Source organism: Lagenorhynchus albirostris, chromosome 10, assembly GCF_949774975.1.
Source record: "Lagenorhynchus albirostris chromosome 10, mLagAlb1.1, whole genome shotgun sequence".
In the NCBI taxonomy this organism is placed as follows: domain Eukaryota; kingdom Metazoa; phylum Chordata; class Mammalia; order Artiodactyla; family Delphinidae; genus Lagenorhynchus; species Lagenorhynchus albirostris.
In genome coordinates, this window is record NC_083104.1 from 88,896,839 (window position 1) to 88,921,639 (window position 24,801).

The following is a 24,801-nucleotide window of genomic DNA, read 5'->3' on the forward strand; positions in this document are numbered from 1 at the left end:
TGTGGTGGTTTGAGCTTAAGTTCTCTTCGAGACTAGAATTTCTGGGTTCTCTGTGAATTGTTTTCCTCTTCCTTTCACCCAGTTTTGAGCCCTGTCCTATGCATAGCTGGGAATAGGAGGGGACAGGGAACATTTGCAGCTATGTGGAACTAACCCATTTCAGGACTGATTGTTGTTATTCAGGATTTATCTAGAGAGTTCTTGGGGTACCATTTCTGTTTCCTTCCCAAGCCACTCTGTTGGGCAGAAATCACAGGTAGTCACTTACCTCATCTGAACCGACTGGAACAGAATATAATATCTCCTGGGATGGAAGGCCTCATGTGGGAACTTGGTGATGCAGCTGCCAATTCTGGAGTACTTGCTTGGTGCCAGGAGCTAGGCTGAGCCCTCGTAAATATATTATGTTTCATTATTTTGATCTATAGACCCGTATTTAGTATATCACTTAATATTCTATTACATTTAATATTTCCTATCATTATTGCTAATATATTCTTTCTAGGACAACTCTATAGGATACAGATTTTTTTCCTGAGATGGAGAAAAATGAAAGCTCAGAGTTGGGGAAACAGATCCATACATATGATTTTAACGTTATAATTATATATGTTAGCAGGTAGCACTAGAGAAATACAGGCAGTGGAGCAGCGAATGGTGTTGGGAGTGGGGGTGGGATGGATACAGCAAGGCTATGCCAGGTGACATTGGAGCTGAGCCTTATCTGATAGTTTCCAGATAGACCATAGGAGGGAGCAAGGAGTTGCAGGCAGAGGAAGGAGAAAGATTCCTGGCCTGAAAATGCAGGACGTAGTTGTGGAAAGGGAGCAGTCCACTGTGGTTTAACACAGGGTGGACATGGAACATGGTTGGAGATGAGTCCAGAAGGAAAGGTAGAGCTTAGCATGCGAAGCACCTTGGATGCTGTGTTCAGGAGTTTTGATGTGATTAGATAGGGGGATCCACTGGAGACTTTTAAGACCAGTAACATTCATTTGTTGTTTGTTCACTCGACACACAGTGGGTTCACTCAGCACACAGTAGGTTCACTCAGCACACAGTGGTGAATGAAACACACATGACCATCCTTGCATTCATGGAGCTATCAGGCTTGTAAGGGAGATGGTAGTTAATCAGATTATCACTGATCTTTATAGGTACAAGTTGATGAATGTTTTGAATGGTGTGTGTCTGTGCCTTGGGGGTTTATACTATAGGATGGTCAGGACCTGTCTTGAAGGAGGCCGGGGAGTGAACGTGAGTAGGTAGGTGGTAATTGAAGCCTCAGGCATCAGCAGGGAGGGTCCTAAGCAGAGCACTGGGAATGCTAACACCTAAGGAGTAGATTGAGGAAGATGAGCTGAGCAAACGCCTTGGAAGAACTGACCAGAGAGCTGGGAAGGAAACAAGGAGAATGGAAGCCAAGAGAACAAAGTGTTTTGGGAAGGGAGTGGTTGGCAGTATGATGATGGTTTGTATTTTAGGAAGATCATTGTGTAAACAGGATGGTTTGTGAAGAGGAAAATCTGAGTGAAGGACCTTACAGGCCAGCGGTTCCCAGCTCTGGCTGCACGTTGGAATTATACCTGCTAGGTGCACCCCGTCCCAATGAAATCAGGGTATCTGGGGGTGGGGCCCGGTGCTCCCCAGGTGATTCCATTACGCTGCCGTAGTTGAGAACTACTGCAGTGGTCCAGGTGAGAAAAGACGAAGGGCTCAGAGCAGTGGGTGTGAAAGTGAGGAGAGGGGATGGGCTGGGATGGAAGTGGACCACATAGGACTTTGTGACTAATTGCACGTGGCGGGTGAGGGAGAGAAAGAAGAGAAAGTTGATTGAACAGGTGCGCAACAATCTGATCCTCTGTGTTTTTGGTTCCAGATACTCCTTTTTTGTAGCAATGGGCTACCTTACGATATGCCACATCAGCCGAATATACATCTTCCACTATGGCATTCTCACTACAGATTTTTCTGGGTGAGTATCTTAATTTGTGTGGGGGCAGTTGGACTGCTGACTCAGTCCAGCAACCCCTTGACTGCTGAGTCCCTTGACTCGGTCCCTTGGGGTCTGTAAAGATCAAGCATGCGCGTAAGAGTCATCGGCAGCTCATTAAATCAGTTGGTAAGACTGTGCTAATGAAGTTGAGGTTGGAGATTTGATTGCTCTGTGGGACGGTGAGCTCTGCTATGGCCCACGGCTATATCTGTCCGGCCACCCGGTTTTGTAGTTACACTGGAACATACCCAGGCACTCATTTATGTGTTGTCTCTGTCTGCTTTTGCACTACAGTGGTAGAGTTGAGTAGTTATGACAGAAATTATATGACCCACAAAAGCCAAAATATTTACAATCTTGCTCTTTACAGGGAAAGTCTGCCAACCCCTATTCTAAGGCCCTTAACACAGAGTTGGTGTTTATCACCTACGGGTTAATAATACAAAATTCTTCCATACTAGTTGATGAATAGCTGCTACCCTGAGCCCCGTGAGTGCTGCCTGGCTGCCCTGGCCCCCTCCCCAGATCCCCCAGACTTCTAGCGATGAGAAGGGCAATGCCTGGCACAGCAAGGGTCTCCATACTTCTTCTAAAAATTTTGTCTGTTACCATAGCCTTAACCTGGGGGCCACCCCTCTCCTGATTGGTCACCGGGTGAAGACGGCAGTGGATCAGTGAAAATTCTATTGCTCTGTTGGTATTTGCTTAGGAGCAACTTTTTATGAATCTTGAGGAATGGGTACTAAAGCAGAGCTGCTACTCATGACACACTGTACATTATCCACGTTATTTCCTTAGGAGTTTGGTCATGGTCTACGCAGGCAGCCTGGAGTCAGGGAGAGCCTGGGTTCTCCTCTCAGGTTGAATTGCCTTTCATTGGATGAGTTGGTAGAGAATAGTCAATGAAATAAAGACCTACAGATTACTGCCCATTGGTGTGAACTTTGCAAGTTGTACAACTAAACTGTCCCACTGTGAAGAGGCTTCGGAAGGCAAAGTGTGGTTTGGGACACAAAAACTGTTGCATTGGGATTTCGATGACCGTAGTTTGGTCTCAGACTAGCTTTTTGGGCATCGGTTCCTCTTTACCCTCGGTCCTTTCGATTTTACCATTTTCTCTTTGAATTGCCTCCTTTCTTTATTCCTTTCCTCCCAGATTGTAGAGCATAATTTTTCAATTTTTCTGAAACATGTTCACAAACTTCTTTACTTTTTAACAATGTGTACTGCTAATAAAATATGGAAAATATGGCAGCAACAAAGATAACAATATAGTCGTGAAGTTATAGCATTAAAAGTAATTTTATTTTATTTTTAACAATAACATACATGTGTCCTTTAGAGGAGTAATTGTAATCCCTTGTTTTTTTTTAATATATTTTTTAACATCTTTATTGGAGTATAATTGCTTTACAATGGTGTGTTAGTTTCTGCTGTATAACAAAGTGAATCAGCTATACATAAACATACATCCCCATATCTTCTCCCTCTTGCATCTTGCTCCAACCCTCCCTCTCCCACCCCTGTAGGTGGACACAAAGCACAGCTGATCTCCCTGTGCTATGCGGCTGCTTCCCACTAGCTATCTATTTTACATTTGGTAGTGTATATATGTCCATACCACTCTCTCACTTCGTTCCAGCTTAACATTCCCTCTCCCCGTGTCCTCAAGTCCATTCTCTATATCTGCGTGTTTATTCCTGTCCTGCCCCGAAGTTCTTCAGAACCATTTTTTTTTTTTTTAGATTCCATATATATGTGTTAGCATATGGTATTTATTTTTCTCTTTCTGACTTACTTCACTGTGTATGACAGTCTCTAGGTCCATCCACCTCACTGCAAATAACTCAATTTTGTTTCTTTTTGTGGCTGAGTAATATTCCATTGTATATATGTACCATATCTTCTTTATCCATTCATCTGTCGATGGACACTTAGGTTGCTTCCATGTCCTGGCTATTGTAAATAGAGCTGTAATGAACATTGTGGTACATGACTCTTTTTGAATTATGGTTTTCTCAGGGTATACGCCCAGTAGTGGGATTGCTGGGTTGTATGGTAGTTCTATTTTTAGTTTTTTGAGGAACCTCCATACTGTTCTCCATAGTGGCTGTATCAATGTATATTCCCACCAACAGTGTAAGAGGGTTCCCTTTTTTCCACACCCTCTCCGGCATTTATTGTTTGTAGATTTTTTGATGATGGCCATTCTGACTGGTGTGGAGTGACACCTCATTGTAGTTTTGATTTGCATTTCTCTAATGATTAGTGATGTTGAGCATCCTTTCATGTGTTTGTTGGCAATCTGTATATCTTCTTTGGAGAAATGTCTATTTAGGTCTTCTGCCCATTTTTGGATTGGACTGTTTGTTTTTTTGATATTGAGCTGCATGAGCTGCTTGTATATTTTGGAGATTAATCCTTTGTCAGTTGCTTCATTTGTAAAGATTTTCTCGCATTCTGAGGGTTGTCTTTTCATCTTGTTTATGGTTTCCTTTGCTGTGCAAAAGCTTTTAAGTTTCATTAGGTCCCATTTGTTTATTTTTGTTTTTATTTCCATTTCTCTAGGAGGTGGGTCAAAAAGGATCTTGCTGTGATTTATGTCATGGAGTGTTCTGATTGTGCTTTACTCTGAGAGTTTCATAGTGTCTGGCCTTACGTTTAGGTCTTTAATCCATTTTGAGTTTATTTTTGTGTATGGTGTTAGGGAGTGTTCTAATTTCATTCTTTTACGTGTAGCTGTCTAGTTTTCCCAGCACCACTTATTGAAGAGGCTGTCTTTTCTCCATTGTATATTCTTGCCTCCTTTATCAAAGATAAGGTGACCATATGTGCGTGGGTTTATCTCTGGGCTTTCTATCCTGTTCCATTGATCTATATTTCTGTTTTTGTGCCAGTACCATACTGTCTTGTTTACCGTAGCTTTGTACTATAGTCTGAAATCAAGGAGTCTGATTCCTCCAGCTCCGTTTTTCTTTCTCAAGATTGCTTTGGCTATTTGGGGTCTTTTGTGTTTCCATACAAATTGTGAAATTTTTTGTTCTGCTTCTGTGAAAAATGCCATTGGTACTTTGATAGGGATTGCACTGAATCTGTAGATTGCTTTGGGTAGTATAGTCATTTTCACAATGTTGATTCTTCCAATCCAAGAACATGGTATACCTCTCCATCTGCTTGGATCATCTTTAATTTCTTTCATCAGTGTCTTATGGTTTTCTACATACAGGTCTTTTGTCTCCCTAGGTAGGTTTATTCCTAGGTATTTTATTCTTCTTGTTGCAATGGTAAATGGGAGTGTTTCCTTAATTTCTCTTTCAGATTTTTCATCATTAGTGTATAGGAATGCAAGAGACTTCTGTGCATCAATTTTGTATCCTGCTACTTTACCAAATTCATTGATTAGCTCTAGTAGTTTTCTGGTAGCGTCTTTAGGATTCTCTGTGTATAGTATCATGGCATTTGCAAACAGTGACAGCTTTACTTCCTTTCCGATTTGGATTCCTTTTATTTCTTTTTCTTCTCTGACTGCTGTGGCTAGAACTTCCAAAACTATGTTGAAGAGTAGTGGTGCAAATGGGCAACCCTGTCTTGTTCCTGATCTTAGAGGAAATGGTTTCAGTTTTTCACCATTGAGAACAATGTTGGCTGTGGGTTTCTCATATATGGCCTTTATTATGTTGAGGTAAGTTCCCTCTATGCCTGCTTTCTGGAGGGTGTTTATCATAAATGGGTATTGAATTTTGTTGAAAGCTTTTTCTGCATCTATTGAGATGATCATATGGTTTCTCTCCTTCAGTTTGTTAATATGGTGTATCACATTGATTGATTTGCATATATTGAAGAATCCTTGCATTCCTGGGATAAACCCCACTTGATTATGGTGTATGATCCTTTTAATGTGCTGTTGGATTCTGTTTGCTGGTATTTTGTTGAGGATTTTTGCTTCTATGTTCATCAGTGATGTTGGCCTATAGTTTTCTTTTTCTGTGACATCTTTGTCTGGTTTTGGTATCAGGGTAATGATGGCCTCGTAGAATGAGTTTGGGAGTGTTCCTCCCTCTGCTATATTTTGGACGAGTTTGAGAAGGATAGGTGTTAGCTCTTCTCTAAATGTTTGATAGAATTCTCCTGTGAAGCCATCTGGTCCTGGGTTTTTCTTTGTTGGAAGTTTTTTTTTTGTTTTTTTTTTTTGCGGTACGTGGGCCTCTCACTGTTGTGGCCTCTTCCGTTGCGGAGCACAGGCTCCGGATGCGCAGGCTCAGCGGCCATGGCTCACGGGCCTAGCCGCTCTGCGGCATGTGGGATCTTCCCAGACCTGGGCACGAACCCGTGTCCCCTGCATCGGCAGGCAGACTCTCAACCACTGTGCCATCAGGGAAGCCCCTGTTGGGAAGATTTTTAATCACAGTTTCAATTTCAGTGCTTGTGATTGGTCTGTTTGTATTTTCTATTTCTTCCTGGTTCAGTCCCGGAATGTTGTGCTTTTCTAAGAATTTGTCTATTTCTTTGAGGTTGTCCATTTTATTGGCATAGAGTTGATTGTAGTAATCTCTCATGATCCTTTGTATTTCTGCAGTGTCGGTTGTTACTTCTCCTTTTTCATTTTTAATCTATTGATTTGAGTATTCTCCCTTTGTTCGTGATGAGTCTGGCTAATGGTTTATCAATTTTGTTTATCTTCTCACAGAACCAGCTTTTAGTTTTATTGATCTTCGCTATCATTTCCTTCATTTCCTTTTCATTTATTTCTGATCTGATCTTTATGACTTCTTTCCTTCTGCTAACTTTGGGGGTTTTTTGTTCTAATTTCTATAATTCCTTTAGGTGTAAGGTTAGGTTGTTTATTTGAGGTTTTTCCTATTTCTTGAGGTAGGATTGTATTGCTATAACGTTCACTCTTAGAACTGCTTTTGCTGCATCCCATAGGTTTTGGGTCATTGTGTTTTCATTGTCATTTGTTTCTAGGTATTTTTTGATTTCCTCTCTGATTTCTTCAGTGATCTCTTGGTTATTTAGTAGTGTATTGTTTAGCCTCCACGTGTGTGTATTTTTTACAGACTTTTTCCTGTAATTGATATCTAATCTCATAGCATTGTGGTCGGAAAAGATACTTGATATGATTTCAGTTTTCTTAAGTTTACCAAGGCTTGATTTGTGACCCAAGATATGATCTATCCTGGAGAATGTTCCATGAGCACTTAAGAAGAAAGTGTATTCTGCTGTTTTTGGATGGAATGTCCTATAAATATCAATTAAGTCCATCTTGTTTAATGTATCATTTAAAGCTTGTGTTTCCTTATTTATTTTCATTTTGGATGATCTGCCCATTGGTGAACGTGGGGTGTTAAAAGTCCCCTACTATGATTGTATTACTGTCAATTGCCCCTTTTATGCCTGTTAGCATTTGCCTTATGCATTGAGGTGCTCCTCTCTTGTGTGCATAAATATTTACAATTGTGTCTTGGATTGATCCCTTGATTAGTATGTAATGTCCTTCTTTGTCTCTTGTAATAGTCCTTATTTTAAAGTCTATTTTGTCTGATATGAGAATTGCTACTCCAGCATTCTTTTGATTTCCATTTGCATGGAATATCTTTTTCCAGCCCCTCACTTTCAGTCTGTGTGTGTCTCTAGGTCTGAAGTGGCTCTCTTGTAGACAGCATATATACGGGTCTTGTTTTTGTATCCATTCAGCCAGTCTGTGTCTTTTGGTTGGAGCATTTAATCCATTTACATTTAAGGGTGTTATCGATATGTATGTTCCTATTCCCATTTTCTTAATTGTTCTGGGTTTGTTATTGTAGGTCTTTTCCTTCTCTTGTGTTTCTTGCCTAGAAAAGGTCCTTTAGCATTTGTTGTAAAGCTGGTTTAGTGGTGCTGAACTCTCTCAGCTTTTGCTTGTCTGTAAAGGTTTTAATTTCTCCATCTAATCTGAATGAGATCCTTGCTTGGTAGAGTAATCTTGTTTGTAGGTTTTTCTCCTTCATCACTTTAAATATGTCCTGCCAGTCCCTTGTGGCTTGCAGTTTCTGCTGAAAGATCAGCTGTTAACCTTATGGGGATTCCCTTGTGTGTTATTTGTTGTTTTTCCCTTGCTGCTTTTAATATGTTTTCTTTGTATTTAATTTTTGATAGTTTGATTAATATGTATCTTGGTGTGTTTCTCCTTGGATTTATCCTGTATGGGACTCTCTGCACTTCCTGGACTTGATTTACTATTTCCTTTCCCATATTAGGGAAGTTTTCTACTATAATCTCTTCAAATATTTTCTCAGTTCCTTTCTTTTCCTCTTCTTCTTCTAGGACCCCTTTAATTCGAATGTTCGTGCATTTAATGCTGTCCCAGAGGTCTCTAAGACTGTCCTCAATTCTTTTCATTCTTTTTTTTCTTTTTTCTTTATTCTGCTCTGCAGTAGTTAATTCCACTATTTTATATTCCAGGTCACTTATTCCTTCTTCTGCCTCAGTTATTCTGCTATTGATTCCTTCTAGATAATTTTAAATTTCATTTATTGTGTTGTTCATCATGGTTTGTTTGCTCTTTAGTTCTTCTAGGTCCTTGTGAAACGTTTCTTATATTTTGTCCATTCTATTTCCAAGATTTTGGATCATCTTTACTATGATTACTCTGAATTCTTTTTCAGGTAGACTGCCTATTTCCTCTCCATTTGTTTGGTCTGGTGGGTTTTTACCTTGCTCCTTCACCTGCTGTGTATTTCTCTGTCTTCTCATTTTGCTTAACTTACTCTGTTTGGGGCCTCCGTTTAGCAGGCGGCGGGTTCATAGGTCCCGTTGTTTTTGGTGTCTGCTCCCAGGAAGACACCAAAGGTTGGTTCAGTGGGTTGTGTAGTCTTCCTGGTGGAGGGGACTGGTGCCTGTGTTCTGGTGGATGAGGTGGATCTTGTCTTTATGGTGGGCAGGACCACGTCCAGTGGTGTTTTTGGGGGTGTCTGTGAACTTATTATGATTTTAGGTAACCTCTCTGCTAACGGGTGGGTTTGTGTTCCTGTCTTGCTAGTTGTTTGGCATAGGGTGTTCAGCATTGTGGCTTGCTGGTTGTTGAGTGGAGCTTGGTCTTAGTGTTGAGATGGAGATCTCTGGGAGATCTTTTGCTGTTTCATATTACTTGGGGCCGGGAGGTCTCTGGTGGACCAGTGTCCTAAACTCAGCTCTCCTACTTCAGAGGCTCAGGCCTGACACCTGGCCAGAACACCAAGACCCTGTCAGCCACATGGCTCAGAAGAAAAGGGAGAAAAGAGGGAGGGAGGGAGAGAGGGAGGGAGAGAGGGTGGGAGGAAGGGAGGGAGGAAGGAAGGAAGGAAGGAAATTAAATAAAGTTGTTAAAATAGAAAAGAATTATTAAAAATAAAAAAGTAATAAAAAAAAGGAAAGAGAGAAAGAAAGAAGAGAGCAACCAAACCAAAAAACAAATCCACCAATGATAACAAACGCTAAAAACTATACTAAAAAAACCCAAAAAATCCCCCCAAAACAGACAGTCAGAACCATAGGAGAAATGGCAAAAGCAAAGCTATACAGACAAAATCACACAAAGAAGCATACACACTCACAAAAAGAGAAAAAGGAAAAAATATATATATAAAAAAATTAAAAAAGGAAGAGGGCAACGAAATCAATAAACAAATCTACCAATGATAATAAGCTGTAAATACTAAACTAAGATAAACATAAAACCAGAAACAAATTAGATGCAGAAAGGAAACCCTAAGTCTACAGTTGCTCCCAAAGTCCACCACCTCAATTTTGGGATGATTCATTGTCTATTCAGGTATTCCTCAGATGCAGGGTACATCAAGTTGATTGTGGAGCTTTAATCCGCTGCTCCTGAGGCTGCTGGGAGAGATTTCCCCTTCTCTTCTTTGTTCGCACAGCTCCTGGGGTTCAGCTTTGGATTTGGACCCGCCTCTGTGTGTAGGTCACCTGAGGGCATAAGTTCTTTGCTCGTACAGGACAGGGTTAAAGTAGCAGTTGATTTGGGGGCTCTGGCTCACTCGGGGAAGGGGGTAGGGGTGCAGAATGCGGGGCAAGCCTGTGGCGGCAGAGGCCGGCATGACATTGCACCAGCCTGAGGTGCGCCGTGTGTTCTCCTGGTGAAGTTGTCCCTGGGTCACGGGACCCTGGCAGTGGTGGGCTGCACAGGCTCCCAGAAGGGAGGTGTGGATAGTGACCTGTGCTCGCACACAGGCTTCTTGGTGGCGGCAGCAGCAGCCTTAGCGTCTCATGCCCGTCTCTGGGGTCCGCGCTTTTAGCCGCGGCTCATGCCTGTCTCTGGAGCTCGTTTAGGCGGTGCTCTGAATCCCCTCTCCTCATGCATCCTGAAACAATGGTCTCCTGCCTCTTAGGCAGATCCAGAGTTTTTCCCGGACTCCCTCCTGGCTAGCTGTGGCGCACTAGCCCCCTTCAGGCTGTGTTCACGCCGCCAACCCCAGTCCTGTCTCTGGGATCTGACCTCTGAAGCCTGAGCCTCAGCTCCCAGGTCCTGCCCGCCCCGGCGGGTGATTAGACAAGCCTCTTGGGCTGATGAGTGTTGGTCGGCAGGGATCCTCTGTGCGGGAATCTCTCCTCTTTGCCCTCTGCACCCCTGTGGCTGCGCTCTCTGAAGATTCCCCCCTGCCCACGCCCCGTCTCCACCAGTGAAGCGGCTTCCTAGTGTTTGGAAACGTTTCCTCCTTCACAGCTCCCTCCCACTGGTGCAGGTCCCATCCCTATCCTTTTGTCTCTGTTTTTTCTTTTTTCTTTTGCCCTGCCCAGGTACGTGTGGAGTTTCTTGCCTTTTGGGAGGTCTGAGGTCTTCTGCCAGTGTTCAGTAGGTGTTCTGTAGGAGTTGTTCCACATGTACATGTAGTTTTGATGTATTTGTGGGGAGGAAGGTGATCTCCATATCTTACTTCTCTGCTATCTTGAAGGCCCCCTTTTTAACAATATTTATTTATTTATTTATTTTTGGCTGCATTGGGTCTCAGTTGTGACACGCATCCTCCTCTGCAGTGCGCGGGCTTCTCTCCAGTTGTGGCGCGTGGGCTCCAGAGTGCGCAGCCTCTGTAGTGGCGGCATGTCGGCTCTCTGGTTGTGGTGTGTGGACTCAGTAGCTGCGCGCCAGCTTAATTGCCCCACGGCAGGTGGGATCTTAGTTCCCTGAACAGGGATCGAACCCCTGTCCCCTGCATTGGAAGGTGGAATCTTAACCACTGGACCACTAGGGAAGTCTCAAAAGTAGTTTGAAATGGTGGTCATAACTTTCCCTAGTGTTTAATCAGCAAACTTTATTTTTTTTGGTTCAACCTCACAACTGGGCCCCCCCACCCTGTCCCCCATACTTAGAAGAGTTCCTGGCTCTTCATAGATGTTCACTAAAGGAATGAGTTAAATACTCTAGTATTTGTCAGTCCTTTTTTTTTTTTTTAATGCTTCCAGGAGCCTCAATTAAACAGCCCCTCCAGCCATATTTGGTTGGGATATTGAACAAAAAACTTTGACTTTAGCCTAAAGTAGATCATTATTTGTTTCTCATCTATATCATCTTTCTTTTTAGGACACAAGTGTATATTCATTCATTCATTTCTACAACAATTTTTTAGTCTGCAATATGCTATGCACAGTGCCAGGTGTCAGAGACACCATGCATTTTAGCAGGAGGAGGGGTATTCCTGGCAAAGGGAATAGCTCTGCAGGAGCACAGACATGTGAGGTGCTTGTGGAGGTCTCAGAAAGCCACCTTCCTCTCCCTGCCACCCACATTCTTATGTCAGCAGCCTGGCAGTTCCCAGAATCCGTCCACTGCCCCTCATGCCCACTGCCACCACCCTGGATCACCATGTCTGCACCTTTCCTAATTGGCCATCTTTCCTTCCATCCTGCACCTCTTCTCCAGTCTATGCTCTCTAGAGTATCAAAGCCAATGGTGATGTGGACCTGCTTCCTTTGCTGCATCGCCTCCCTGTGTGCACTGCATGCGGCAGCAGTGCAGAAAAGTTTCGGGTCTGTGCACGCGCTTGGTTACTTCATGTCTCTGCGCCTCTGCCTTACTCGTTCCCCTGATGAGAAGCCCCTTTTCCATCCTTAAGTGCATGGAAATCTCTCACTTCACTTTTTATAACCCAGCTCAAAGATTACCGCTTTACAGAGCTTTCCCTGCTGGTCGCCTCCTCCCTCCTGCGCCCCCTTCCTTCCACCTCGTGAGTCCCTGCATGTGGACCTGTGTAGCAGGAGGCCTCTCATCTGCTCTCACTGGCTGGTGCTGCCCATCGCCCGTGAATCATACTCACTGAGACCACAGTGCACGGAGTGTTTGTAGGTGGTGAGCATGGGCACTTCTGCTCTCATCCATTGATTTGTACGCTTAGGTAGTGTCATGTGTTTATCCCCAAATTTGTTTATTCCAGTTTGTACTTATTATAAATAAGCGGATTACATATGGATGTGAAAGGAGAGAGAGTGGTTTGTCTAAATCTAGGTAGGGTCCTTTGAAAAGCCACCGAAGCAAATTTAGTATATTAAAAGTAATAGTGGTTGAATTAAATGTGATGTGGCTGAGGAAGCCGAAAGGATCTCAGGGAGGATTATACCAAGTAAAAACTCTGCACTCAGATTGCTCTGCAAGCATCTTTACTTCCTTTTACCTTCTCAATCCTTGTTAGAGGAAACAACTCTGGAGATAGTGGATGGGATTTATGTAAGAGAGTAGCCACCATTGATCAGATCCACACTCCAAGGAAGAGCTTTGGTCCTGCATTGAAAGGTTCATTCATTCATCATTCAGCAGACCTGACTGAGAAGCTATATATGGCAGGCACAATTATAGGAGACAGAGGTGACCAAAGACTGTGGAATGAATGTAGTTACCTATTTCAGGTTTGTATAGGAAGGTCAAATGTGAGCACGTCATTGTGTACTGGTTTGACGCGTGTTCCCCCAAATTCGCGTCCACCTGGAGCCTCAGAATATGTCCTTATATGGAAATAGGACCTTTGCAGATGTAACTAGCTAAAGTGAGGGCATACTAGATTCGGGTGGGCCCTAAATTCATTATGACTGGTGTCCTTCTAAGAAGGCCACGAGAGAGACAGACACAGAGACACAGGGAAGATGGCCATGTGAAGATGGAGGTGGAGATAAGAGTGACACAGCTACAAGCCAATGAACTCCAGGGATTGCCATCAGCCACAGAAGCTAGGAAGAAGCATGGAACAGATTCTCCTTCGAAGCTTCCAGAAAAAACCAACTCTGCCAACACCTTGATTGGGACTTTCTGATCTCCGGAACTGTGAGACATTACGTTTCTGGTTTTAAGCCCCCCAATCTGTGGTCATCTGTTATGGCAGCTCTAGGAAATGAATACCCATTTTTATATGATTCCATACCCTTTGATGAGCTGACAGCTGTCCCCTGGTCCTGCCTCCACTCTCCACGTTTCACTCTGTTCTCGTCACATCTCCTCCTCCAGTGGTTTTGCCCATAAAACTGTAAACTCGTGAATGACTGTTATGTCATTTTTAATATAATCAGAATTGTGGAAAGTTACCGAAAGGAAAAAATAAAGAGCAAATAAAGGGAAGACAGTCATGTGCTTGTGAAATGGGGTGGATTTGGGGTTTGACAGCAGGGGAGGATGGAAATCTGTTCCTGTCCATTCCGCTTTCAGTGGCATAGGCATAGTCATGATAAATTTCCTTAGGTGATGTTTGTTCTCTGGCATTTTTTGGATCTTCTTGTATTAAGAAATCTCTGACTTTACACACAAAAGTGTAGACTGTTTGAATGAGAAAGGACACTTTTGTTTGGGAAAGGATACAACAAAAATGTGTCTGCTCCTGTAAGTAGAATGTGATTTAGATCCCTGATTGTGGAGTGACCATACTTTATCCAGTTCTTGGAGGGTATGTCTTTTTTTAAAAAATTTATAGGGCATTATTAAGCAGCAGAATTATTTTTTTTTCCTGTCACCATAAATGCACAGTGCCTCACTGTTATAAATCCATCTTCTCGGATAATGTCAGAAACATAAATGGACGGGTACGTACTGAAATTGATAAGATGTTTTAAATCACAAATGGTCAGTAAGAGAGATTCTTTTCCAGTGTCTAGTCTCATTAAGAACATGCAAGCAACCACCAGTTCTCCTTCAGAACGGAATTTGTTTAACACTACTATTTATTTCAGCCTAAAAATCTTATTTAGGATTTTGTTGAGGAATGAAGCAGTGATTTGAAGTTGAACTTGGCGTTTTAAAGCAGCCTGATGTGATAGCTATTCTCTTTTGAGCATGCCTGTGAACCTATGTGCTTAACATACTTACTTAGAGTAAGAGCACAGACAGGAATTGAACAGGATTGGAGTATGTTAGTGTTTGTGTCCAATAACGTATATATGTTTTTAATTTGGGGAGAGCACATAAACTTGTACTTCAGATTATTCTGGGGCTCGCAATTTTGTTACCATTCTGAAAGTAATCAAGACTGATGTTAAATGGTGAGGACGACACACAAGATACACTTTTATTAGTGCTGCTAATGTAGTTTGTATCAGTACATGTAGAAGCCAGTGTCCTCCATGTTTTCTCTGTGAATATGGGTGATTAACAATACTGGAACATTTACTGTTCTCCCCGGGGAAGCTCAACAACTGCTTGTAATAAAGCTGATACTTGATTCCTTTTAAGTTGGTGATAGTGAACTGATTCCTTTTTGCTCACAGAAGGGCGCAAATCAAGTTTTCTTCTGAGGGAAGCAGCAAGAAGGAACCTTAATTCCTTTTGCAGGCGAGGCCAGATTCAGGCAGATAATTGCTCTCCCATCATGTTGGCAATTTGAGTTACCCATGTGTTTTTGAAAACATTATGAAATGAGAACTCATACGCTGCTAGTGGGAGTATGAATTGGTACAACCGTTCTGGGAGGCAAGTTAGCCATAAATTTTAAGCAAGAATTTTTTTAAAGTTTATATCCTATAATAGGATGAATTCCTAGGAACTGAATTACCTTAAGGAAATCAAATTTATTCATAAGCATGTTCAACTGTTGTCGATAATAGTGCAAAATTGGAAGCTCCTAATCGGTCCAAAAGAGGTGAATGATTAAATTATGATACTAATATACATCCATTAAAAATGATGTCGTCAAAGAATATTTAATGACATTGGAAAATGCTTACAATATAATGGAAAATCAAAACCACAAAACAAATACATGTATTAAGATTCCTTTTTTTGTGTGTGTGATACGCGGGCCTCTCACTGTTGTGGCCTCTCCCATTGCAGAGCAACAGGCTCCGGACGCGCAGCCTCAGCGGCCGTGGCTCACGGGCCCAGCCGCTCCGCGGCATGTGGGATCTTCCCAGACCAGGGCACGAACCCATGTCCCCTGCATCGGCAGGCGGACTCTCAACCACTGCGCCACCAGGGAAGCCCTAAGATTCCATTTTTATGAATGTGGACATGTGTAGAAAAAAGAGTGGAAGGAAATAATACATGCTAAGACAGTGATTCTGTCTGGGGTTGGGGGGTGGTCTTCATTGGTGATTTAAATAATTGTTTTATTGTTTTATATGATTATAATAATAAATTCTAAATGTTATTTAAATATATTTGAATGCATACTATGCATGCGTATCGTGGTGAACTGCAGCCTACACCAGTGGAACAGTAGTCGTTTGTGTTCCTGGTTATCCTGTTGGGCATTCTAGAAGTGTCACTTGCCCACATCCCTTGGAGCAGTGGAGATCATTGCCCTGTTGTTCCATGCGAGATGTTTTCCTCTGTTGGTTTATGATATCCTGATCACTCTACCTAACCAGCCCAGTATGTGCAGATAACTGGGTTCTATAATATGAACAAAAGAAGAGATTTGCAAAGAGATTTCCAGATTAGCGTATTTCATGTTTCTCCTTCAGTCTGCTGCCAGCTTTTCAGTAAGTAGCACCATCATTTGGAATTTAATTCTGAGGACACGAGTATAAGTTATACCAAGTGTATTTGGCGGGTTCCTGTTAAAATGGAGAGCTGGTGATTCTGTTGTTGTTGAGTGCCAAAGTATAGAGATTAGATGGGTCTGAACAGATACCAGTGAACTCTGAAGTGAGTCCAGAGGAGTTTCCATTGCCTTCATTTGCAGCCCTAGGAAGCCTGGTGGAACCATGTACTTTCTTTGCTGTGACTCCAGGAGTCCCTTGTTTTCTTCCCCCAGGCTGGCATAGTTGATAGGAGTTTGGGAGCATTGTACTAAAGGTATAATATCATCACCTTCCTCTTCAGTAGTCCCGGAAGCAGGGGGATACTGGAGGGGCAGAAGCAACAGCCTCCTGTCTGGCCCTCAGCTCTTGGGTCTGGGCCACGGGCTGCAGTTTGCATTGTATCTTGGCGCCCCTAGTTGTGCAAGATCCAGCCCCGTCCTAGATTGCGGTTGATTGGAAGTTTGTTGCATTGGATTCTCCCATCCTGTCAAACTTCTTGCTGGCCTGACTCCTTGCTTTCCTAGTATGTATGCATTGTAAGTGGATTTGTATTATAAACAAAGAATTGATGAAAAGATAAAGTATAACTTTTTGCATCTAAAATCACCTGTTAGGGAAAATACGATCCTTGAATGTCAGATTTGGCTTGATGCTGTCCAGCCAGCTGTGATTGGTTGGCTCTTTTGACACCTCTAACTGATGACTGCATCACCTCATTGTTCCATCCTAGCTTTACCAGGACAGAGAACTTAACCACTTAAGGTCCAAAGATTAAGCTACAATAGGCAGGTTATCCTGGAATACTGCTCAAAACAGAGTTTTGCTTAGTGTTTTAAAAACAGGTTATTTTTTGTTGGGAGTTGATACAGGAAATGGAAATGGATGAATGGGTACCACTACTGGTAAAGTGCCCGAAGTCTGTATCAGAAGGCATTGATTTTATGTGTGTGTGTGTGTGGTGGGGAGAGCAGAGTGGCCTGGTTGTTTCTTTTTACTCTAAACATTTCTCTATCTGCCTGTTTTCCCCATACTTTATTTCCCCCTATATTTCTTTATCCAAATTAGACTAATAATTTTAGGTTCAGGAAGAAAAAATTTTCTTCAGCTTTTTTTTTTTTATCATGAAAAAAATTCACAGGACAAAAGAGAAATGGCCCCATCTCAGCCCTGCTGGATTCAAACCTTGGTTTCCGATTGGTCAGATGGTTCCCATAGATTCAGGGGCAGGGGCCTCTGACTGGTGAGTGTGTAAAAATCCAGGGACAGGGCCTGCTTCTCAGGGGGTGGATACTCTGAGTACAGCTAAGCTTCTAAGGCCTCGTTGTCCTGAGGAAGTCCTTTGGCTGCATCAAGGAGCCTTTCTGTGCCCTTCGTGTGCTTGTAGTATGTGCTTCGATCTCCTGGGTTTTGTATTTTTGCCGGAAAAAACGTGAATTCCGATCACAGACCAACAAACACGTCTTAGATTATATTATGTTTTGATTGAAATGCAACATCGATGGTATTTGAGTGTTTTTTAAAATATATTTATGTATTTATTTTGGCTGCATTGGGTCTTTGTTGCTGTGTGTGTGCTTTCTCCAGTTGCGGCGAGCGGGGTCTACTCTTCGTTGTGGTGCGCGGGCTTCTCATTGCTGTGGCTTCTCTTGTTGCGGAGCACGGGCTCTAGGCACGCTGGCTTCAGTAGTTGTGGTACACGGGCTCAGTGGTTGTGGCTCATGGGCTCTAGAGTGCAGGATCAGTAGTTGTGGCGCACGGGCTTAGTTGCTCCGCGGCATGTGGGATCTTCTCGGATCAGGGCTCGAACCCGTGTCGCCTGCATTGGCAGGCGGATTCTTAACCACTGTGCCACCAGGGAAGTCCCGGTATTTGAGTTTTATCCTAAGTCGGTAACTCTCTGGATTTGACTCTGAAATCTCAGTAAGCTGTGCAGTCTGAGTTTGGCATCTGATCTACCCATCGGTTTAAATAAATTGATCAGTGAAAAGCGTTCAGAATGGACTTCCTCTGTTCAGGAGCGTATGGCGCTCTTCCTTATACCCACAGAAAAGTAAGAATGGAGGAGGAATCTAACTCCATTTCCTTTTCTGCAAGTTGTCAGTATGTTGTTTTTTATAAGCCCATGATCACATGTGTGAGTCGCTTCTTATTTAAGTTGCTAGAAACTTCTTCAGATGTTTAAAACAGAAACAATATATTATTAAAAGTATAGTCTAGATCATGGGTAACAAAATTTGATCCATAGCTTCTTATTTTTTCCCCCAAAAGAGAGATTTTTTTTCCCTTAAAGAATGATAACAATGTGGTTCTTACATAGGCCCAAAGGTACAGATTGAACATGGAGTAATTATTATTTATTTACATTGATCTAGATACTCAGTAGTGTGTATTACATTAGTCTGGGTTCTCTGAGAAGCAGATGCCAAGGTGAGAACAGATGTATGAGATTTGTTGGGCGAAATACCTGTGAGGGAAAACAGGGAGGCAACTGGATGAGGCTGGGAGAGCCATCAGATTAAAACGCACGTCTCACCCCTGAGGTGGGAGAGGGAAGGAAGGAAGGGAGGTCTTGGACTGCAGTGCAGTTCTGAGCCTGTTTCAGTGAGTTCAAGGATGAGTCCTCGAGCTGGAATTCCCGGGCTGAGGAGCACCGCGCCTGGTCTGGAGAGCGTGGCTACCCTGCTGTGCTCAGTCATTGGCTGGACGTAGCCTCAGGGAGGCGTGGGCTGAGCACCAGCAAGGTGGTGGAATCAAAGGATGCAGCTGCAGCCAGTCAGTTACGCACCCCCAGCAGCCGACCTGAGAGGTGCTTTCTCATGCCCATCACTTCTGTGAATAGACTCTAAATGCTTTGCTGAACGTGTGCCTAATTATGGAATACATTAAATCTAACCCCAGAAAGGGGAAAACAAATGGTACATTTCTGTAGAGGCTGAAGGTCAGGCTAATTCCATGACACATTTCCTTTATGGATATATCAATGTTTTAGACCCTTTGAAAATGAAGTTGTGAATTAAATCAGATGTAGGAACTTGGTTTGCAAATTGCATGGTCACCAGAATGTGTGTCTCAAAACACAAAAAACGTGTGCCGGGCTTTGTGTAAAGAAGGCTGGGAGTTTAAGTCCTATTACTGATTCCTCAGGCTTACAATCTTACAGGAAAAAAAAAAAGCACAAAGAGGCTTTGAAAACAAAAACAGTCATATTTGGCAACTACATTGAATGTGATGCTTAGTGTAAGTCCCTTTCAAGAAAAACAGCTCTCGGCATCTGTTATACATCCTGGGTCAGAGGTGTTGTTGAACATCAAGAAGATGAGCTGTGAAGTTATATATTTGTCTGTAAGACGAAATTGCTCTTATAGAAAGTTTTGATGTAATCCTTATTTCTAGGACCCCAACCTCGGTGTTCTGGAAGCAGTTATTTTTTTCACTATACAAGAGAGTGGTCAAAATTACTGTCAGCTGTGAGCATGTCTTGCTGTGCTAGAATGACCACTTTGGGGGCTCCCTTGTCTGCCACCCCCCACTTCTCCCCAGTCCTGGAGAGCAAGTCACCCCTCCCTTTCACAGTCAGACAAATCACTTCTCCTTCTCTTTGCCTTACACAACATTAGGAATCTTGTTTCAAACGTTGGCCACTGGACTTTTACAAATAAGATATAAAGTTGGGTGTAGGTGTTAAGATGTCAAAGGGCATTTGTTGACACTTTCTTTAAAATAGTTTATCTTATTAGTTTATATTGACAGTTTAAAATATTACATGCTTATTATTTTAAAGAGATGGAAAATGGAAATGAGGACGAGAGGAATTAAAGAAAATGGACTCACAGAGAGGTGGCCGAGTGCAGTGGACACATCAGCGTTGGCCTAAAGATGGTTTGCATCTGATCCCATCCTGCCACACCTGGGTGTGGCCTGAGCTCAGGGCACAGAGGCTGTGCGGCATCCTAGGTTTATCCCAGAGATGCTGTCATAGAACGTTGACCAAACCTCAGCTTTCTATGTAAATGAGTCACCAGTCCATACGGGTCAGAGATAGCAAATTCAATAAGAAGCTATGAGAATCGAGATCAGATTACCAGGCTAAACTTAGAAGGTTTGAAGGAAAGTAGGGTAGTTGGGCAGTGGGATTTTATCTCGTCTCACTGGGCAAGGATAGAGCTATTAAAGGTACTAAGCTAGGCTAGATGATTGGAAAAACAGATGTCTTTTTTAAAATTAATTTTTTATTGGAGTAGAGTTGATTTACAATGTTGTGTTCGTTTCTGCTGTACAGCAAAGTGAGTTGGTTATACATTCACATATATCCACTGGTTTTTAGATTCTATTCCCATATAGGTCATTACAGAGTATTGAATAGAGTTCCCTGTGCTATTCAGTAGGTTTTTATTAGTTATGTGTTCTACATATAGTAGTGTGTATATATCAAACCCAATCTCCCAATTTATCCCTCCCTCCCTTTCCCCCCTGGTAACCACAAGTTTGTTTTCTACATCTGTGACTCTATTCTGTTTTGTAAATAGGTTCCTTTGTACCATTTTTTAGATTCCACATATAACGATATTTGTCTGTCTTTGTCTGACTTACTTCACTCAGTATGATAATCTCTAGGTCCAACCACGTTGCTGCAAATGGCATTTTCATTCTTTTTTATGGCTGAGTAATATTTCATTTTGTGTGTGTGTGTGTGTGTGTGTGTGTGTGTGTGTGAGATGTGTGTGTATATATATATATATATATATATATATACACACTACATCTTCTTTATCCATTCCTCCACTGATGGACATTTAGGTTGCTTCCATGTCCTGGTTATTGTAAATAGTGCTGCAGTGAACATTGAGGTGGATGTATCATTTCGAATTATGGTTTTCTCTGGATATATCCCCAGGAGTGGGATTGCTGGATCATATGGTAGCTCTATTTTTAGTTTTTTAAGGAACCTCCATACTGTTCTCCATAGTGGCTGTACCAATTTACATTCCCACCAACAGTGTCAGAGGGTTCCCTTTTCTCCACACCCTCGCCAGCATTTATTGTTTGTAGATTTTTTTGATGATGGCCAGTCTAAACCGGTAGGAGGTGATACCTCATTGTAGTTTTGATTTGCATTTCTCTAATAATTAGTGATGTTGAGCATCTTTTCATGTGCCTCTTGGCCATCTGTATGTCTTCTTTGGAGAAATGTGTATTTAGATCTTCTGCCCATTTTTTGATTGGGTTGTTTGTTTTTTTGATATTGAGCTGCATGTGCGATTTGTATAGTTTGGAGATTAGTCCCTTATCAGCTTCTTCGCTTGCAAATATTTTCTCCCATTCTGTGGGTTTTCTTTTTGTTTTATCGATGGTTTCCTTCACAGTGTAAAAGCTTTTGAGTTTCATTAGGTCCCATTTGTTTATTTTTATTTTCATTACTCTCAGAGGTGGATCAAAAAAGATCTTGCTGCGATTTATGTCAGAGAGTGTTCTGCCTATGTTTCCAAGAGTTTTATAGTGTCTGGCCTTACATTTAGATCTTTAATCCATTTTGAGTTTATTTTTGTGCTTATTTTGTGTTTATTTTTATGGTGTTAGAGGATGTTCTCGTTTCATTCTTTTACGTGTAGCCGTTCAGTTTTCAGGTGTCATTTTAATTGCAGCTTTATTGAGATATAATTCACATACAGTGCAATTCAACCACTTAAAGTATACAATTCAGCAGGTTTAAACACATGCAGAGTGAATTTACAGAGTGTAACCATTTTACCACAGTTAATTTTGCAACATTTTCATCACCCCCCCAACATTTTCATCACCCCCCCAACCCCCCAACCCAAAAAACCTGTATGCATTAGCTGTCACACCTCCTTTCCTCCCAATTCCCCGAGACTTAGGCAACCAGCAACCCATTTCTCTGTGGATTTGCCTAGTCTAGATAGTTCACATAAATGGAATCATACAATATGTGGCCATTTATGTCTGGCTTTTTTCACTTAGCATAGTGTTTTCAAGGTCTATCCATGTTGTAGCATGCATCAGTACTTTATTGTTTTTATTGCTGAATAATATTCTATTAGAGGGACATATCACATTTTATTTATCCATTCATCAGTTGATGGACATTTGGGTTATTTCTTTTGGTGCTGTTATGAATAATGTTGCTCTGAACATGTATGTACAGGTTTTTGTGTAGACATGTTTTTATTTCTCATGGGTATATACCTAGGAGTGGAATTGCTTGGTCATGTGGTAATTCTATGTTTAACATTTTGAGAAACTGCCAGACTGTTTCTCAGGTAACTGCACTGTTTAATATTCCCACCAGTAACGTGTGAGGGTTCCAATTCTCCACCTTGTGGCCAAAACAATCTGTCTTTTTGATTCTGGTCATCCTAGTGCTTGTGAAGTCATATCGCATTGTGGTTTTGATTTGCATTTCTCTGAGGGTTGATTACTACTGAGCATCTTTTCATGTGCTTATTCACCATTTCTTTATCTTTTTTTAATATAAATGTCCATTCAGATCCTTTGGCCATTTTTAAATTGTTACTTTTGTCTTTTTATTATTGAGTTGGAAGTGTTCTTTATATAGTCTAGTGCGAGTTCCTTAGCAGATATATGATTTGCACATATTTTCATGCATTCTGTGAATTTCACTTTCTTGATTGTGTGTGTCCTTTGAAGCACAAAATTTTAAGTTTTAATGATATCCATTTAATCTATCTTTTCCTTTTGTTACTTGTGCTTTTGGTGTTACATCTAAGAAGTCATCGCCAAATCTAAGGTCATGAAGATTTATGCCTGTGTTTTCTTCTAAGAGTTTTATAGTTTAGCGTTTACATTTAGGTCTTTGAACCATTTTTAGTTACTTTTTGTATGCTTTTTATGTGGATATCTAGTTGTCCCATCGCTATTTGTTGAAGAGACTATTGCTTCCATTGAATTATCTTTTTGTGTGTGTGTGATTTTTTTTTTGAACATCTTCATTGCAGCATAATTGCTTTACAATGTTGTGTTAGTTTCTAGTGTATAACAAAGTGAATCAGCTATATGTATACATATATATGGGGATATAGGTATACCCTGAATTATCTTGACATGATTGTTGACATGGGTGTCACTTCTTAGGCTTGTATTGGATGGCTTTTTTCAAAATAAGATTGGTGCTATTTTTGGTCACTAAATGGTTTATTTACAGGCAGCTACATTTTACAAATGTATCTTTTACTATGTGTGAATGAAAGAATTGCCTTTAAATAGAACAAAGCAGGTTAGAGCATATTCGCATGAAGAAGCCAAGATCATATCCATCCAGGTGGAACCAGGGCACTGGATTAGGTCACCTCCCAAACCAGCGCTTCTTACATTTAAATGTGCATTTGAATTCCATGGAGATCTTGTTAAAATGCAGGTTCTCATTTTCCGGGGTGGGAATGGAGTGTGAAAGTCTATGTTTCTGACAAGCTCCAGGCGATGCTGGCAGGGCTGGTCCTAGAACTTAGCTTAGAGTAAGAACGCAAGAGGGAGTTTCTCCGGTGATCTTCTTGTTCACTGTTGCCTATCTACTTCTTTAAAGTGATTTGGAAGGGAAAAACAATTGTTTGAATTCTGTATTTCATAATCTTCAAGAGGAAACACTACCATGCCCAGAAATGGAATAAATGTTTTCTCCAGGGGCAGTCCTGCCAATCTTGATTGTTTTCTATCTTCCTTTTAGGCCTTTGATGATTGTCACTCAGAAGATCACAACCTTGGCATTCCAAGTTCATGACGGTGAGAAAAACAGCCCTCCTTTTGGTTCTAAGAGTGAGCCTGACCTTCAGAGCTCTTCTTTTCTACCGTATACACAGTTCAAAGGCTAGACAAGGGCTGGCAGATCTTGCAAAAAAAATTGCAGCCCACTTTAATCATAGCTTTTTACTTTCCCAGCTATTATTTACCATTTCCCTGCTGAATCCTTAGTCTTGGCTAAAATGTTTATATTGAGAATGGTGGGTTTTCTGTTTAGTTTTACAGTGTTTTAAATTTAAGTTAATGTGTGGTGCTCTCTGCCCTTCATTTCCAAATCCATTCAGAAGAAATGGAATCCTTTTTCTTTGGTTTAATCTCTGAGAAGCTCATGAGGTAATAAAATGTTAAACAGCATTGGCTAGTTAACCATTTTTGGGGGGTGCGGGGGCTTGGAAAATTATCTAATGAGATTAGCCCAAACCTATAAAAATCTGGGAAGAAAAATTATCTTTTCTTTATATAAAACTGAACATTTTCTTCGCTCAGGCCCTTCCTGATAATGACCAGAAAGTGTGATTATTTCCACTGTTAATACTGGGTTCCAGGAAAGGAGGATGGCCCTTCCATCCATGTGGAAGGTTTCAATATGGGCTTAAGAGATGCCAGGTGCAATTAGTAAAGGTATCTTCTGCGGATTTGTACGGCTCTGGCAAATGCTTTGCGACTGTTGAAACTTCTTTATGTGTTGACGGGTTGGGAAGATTTAGTCTCTGCTAGCGAGTCTTCCTGTTTTTCCTTACAGCTGGGGAGCTGATTTAATTTCGTTTTGACCCTGTTTATTCCTAGTTCATACTTGGTGATTTAGTCATTCTGTAGAGAACTGAGTAATTTTATTCTGAGGATGGAGTCTTTCTAGGGTGAGCAACTGTCCTGGTTTGCCCAGAACCCAGAAGTTTCCCAGGATATGAGATTTTTAGTGCCCACATTGGCAAAGTCCTGGGCAAAATGGGATGATTTGGTCAATATTTTTGTACCTGAAAACCATTTGGTAGTTGTTATAGACTCACATTAGCACCGTAAGTCAATAGCTAAAATCAATTTAATTCCTGGGATTGCCAGAGCTG

The 24,801-nt window shown here is 41.6% G+C and overlaps 1 protein-coding gene across 1 annotated transcript in view; it reads left to right on the top strand.

Annotated features, from left to right (window-relative positions):
* Positions 1-24,801, top strand: part of MBOAT1 (membrane bound O-acyltransferase domain containing 1) — a 112,768-nt gene that overhangs the window by 58,486 nt on the left and 29,481 nt on the right. Inside the window, exons 4-5 of the mRNA XM_060164269.1 lie at positions 1,880-1,975; positions 23,664-23,719. Coding sequence (XP_060020252.1) covers positions 1,880-1,975; positions 23,664-23,719 — 152 coding nt within the window. The remainder of the gene's footprint in view (positions 1-1,879; positions 1,976-23,663; positions 23,720-24,801) is intronic.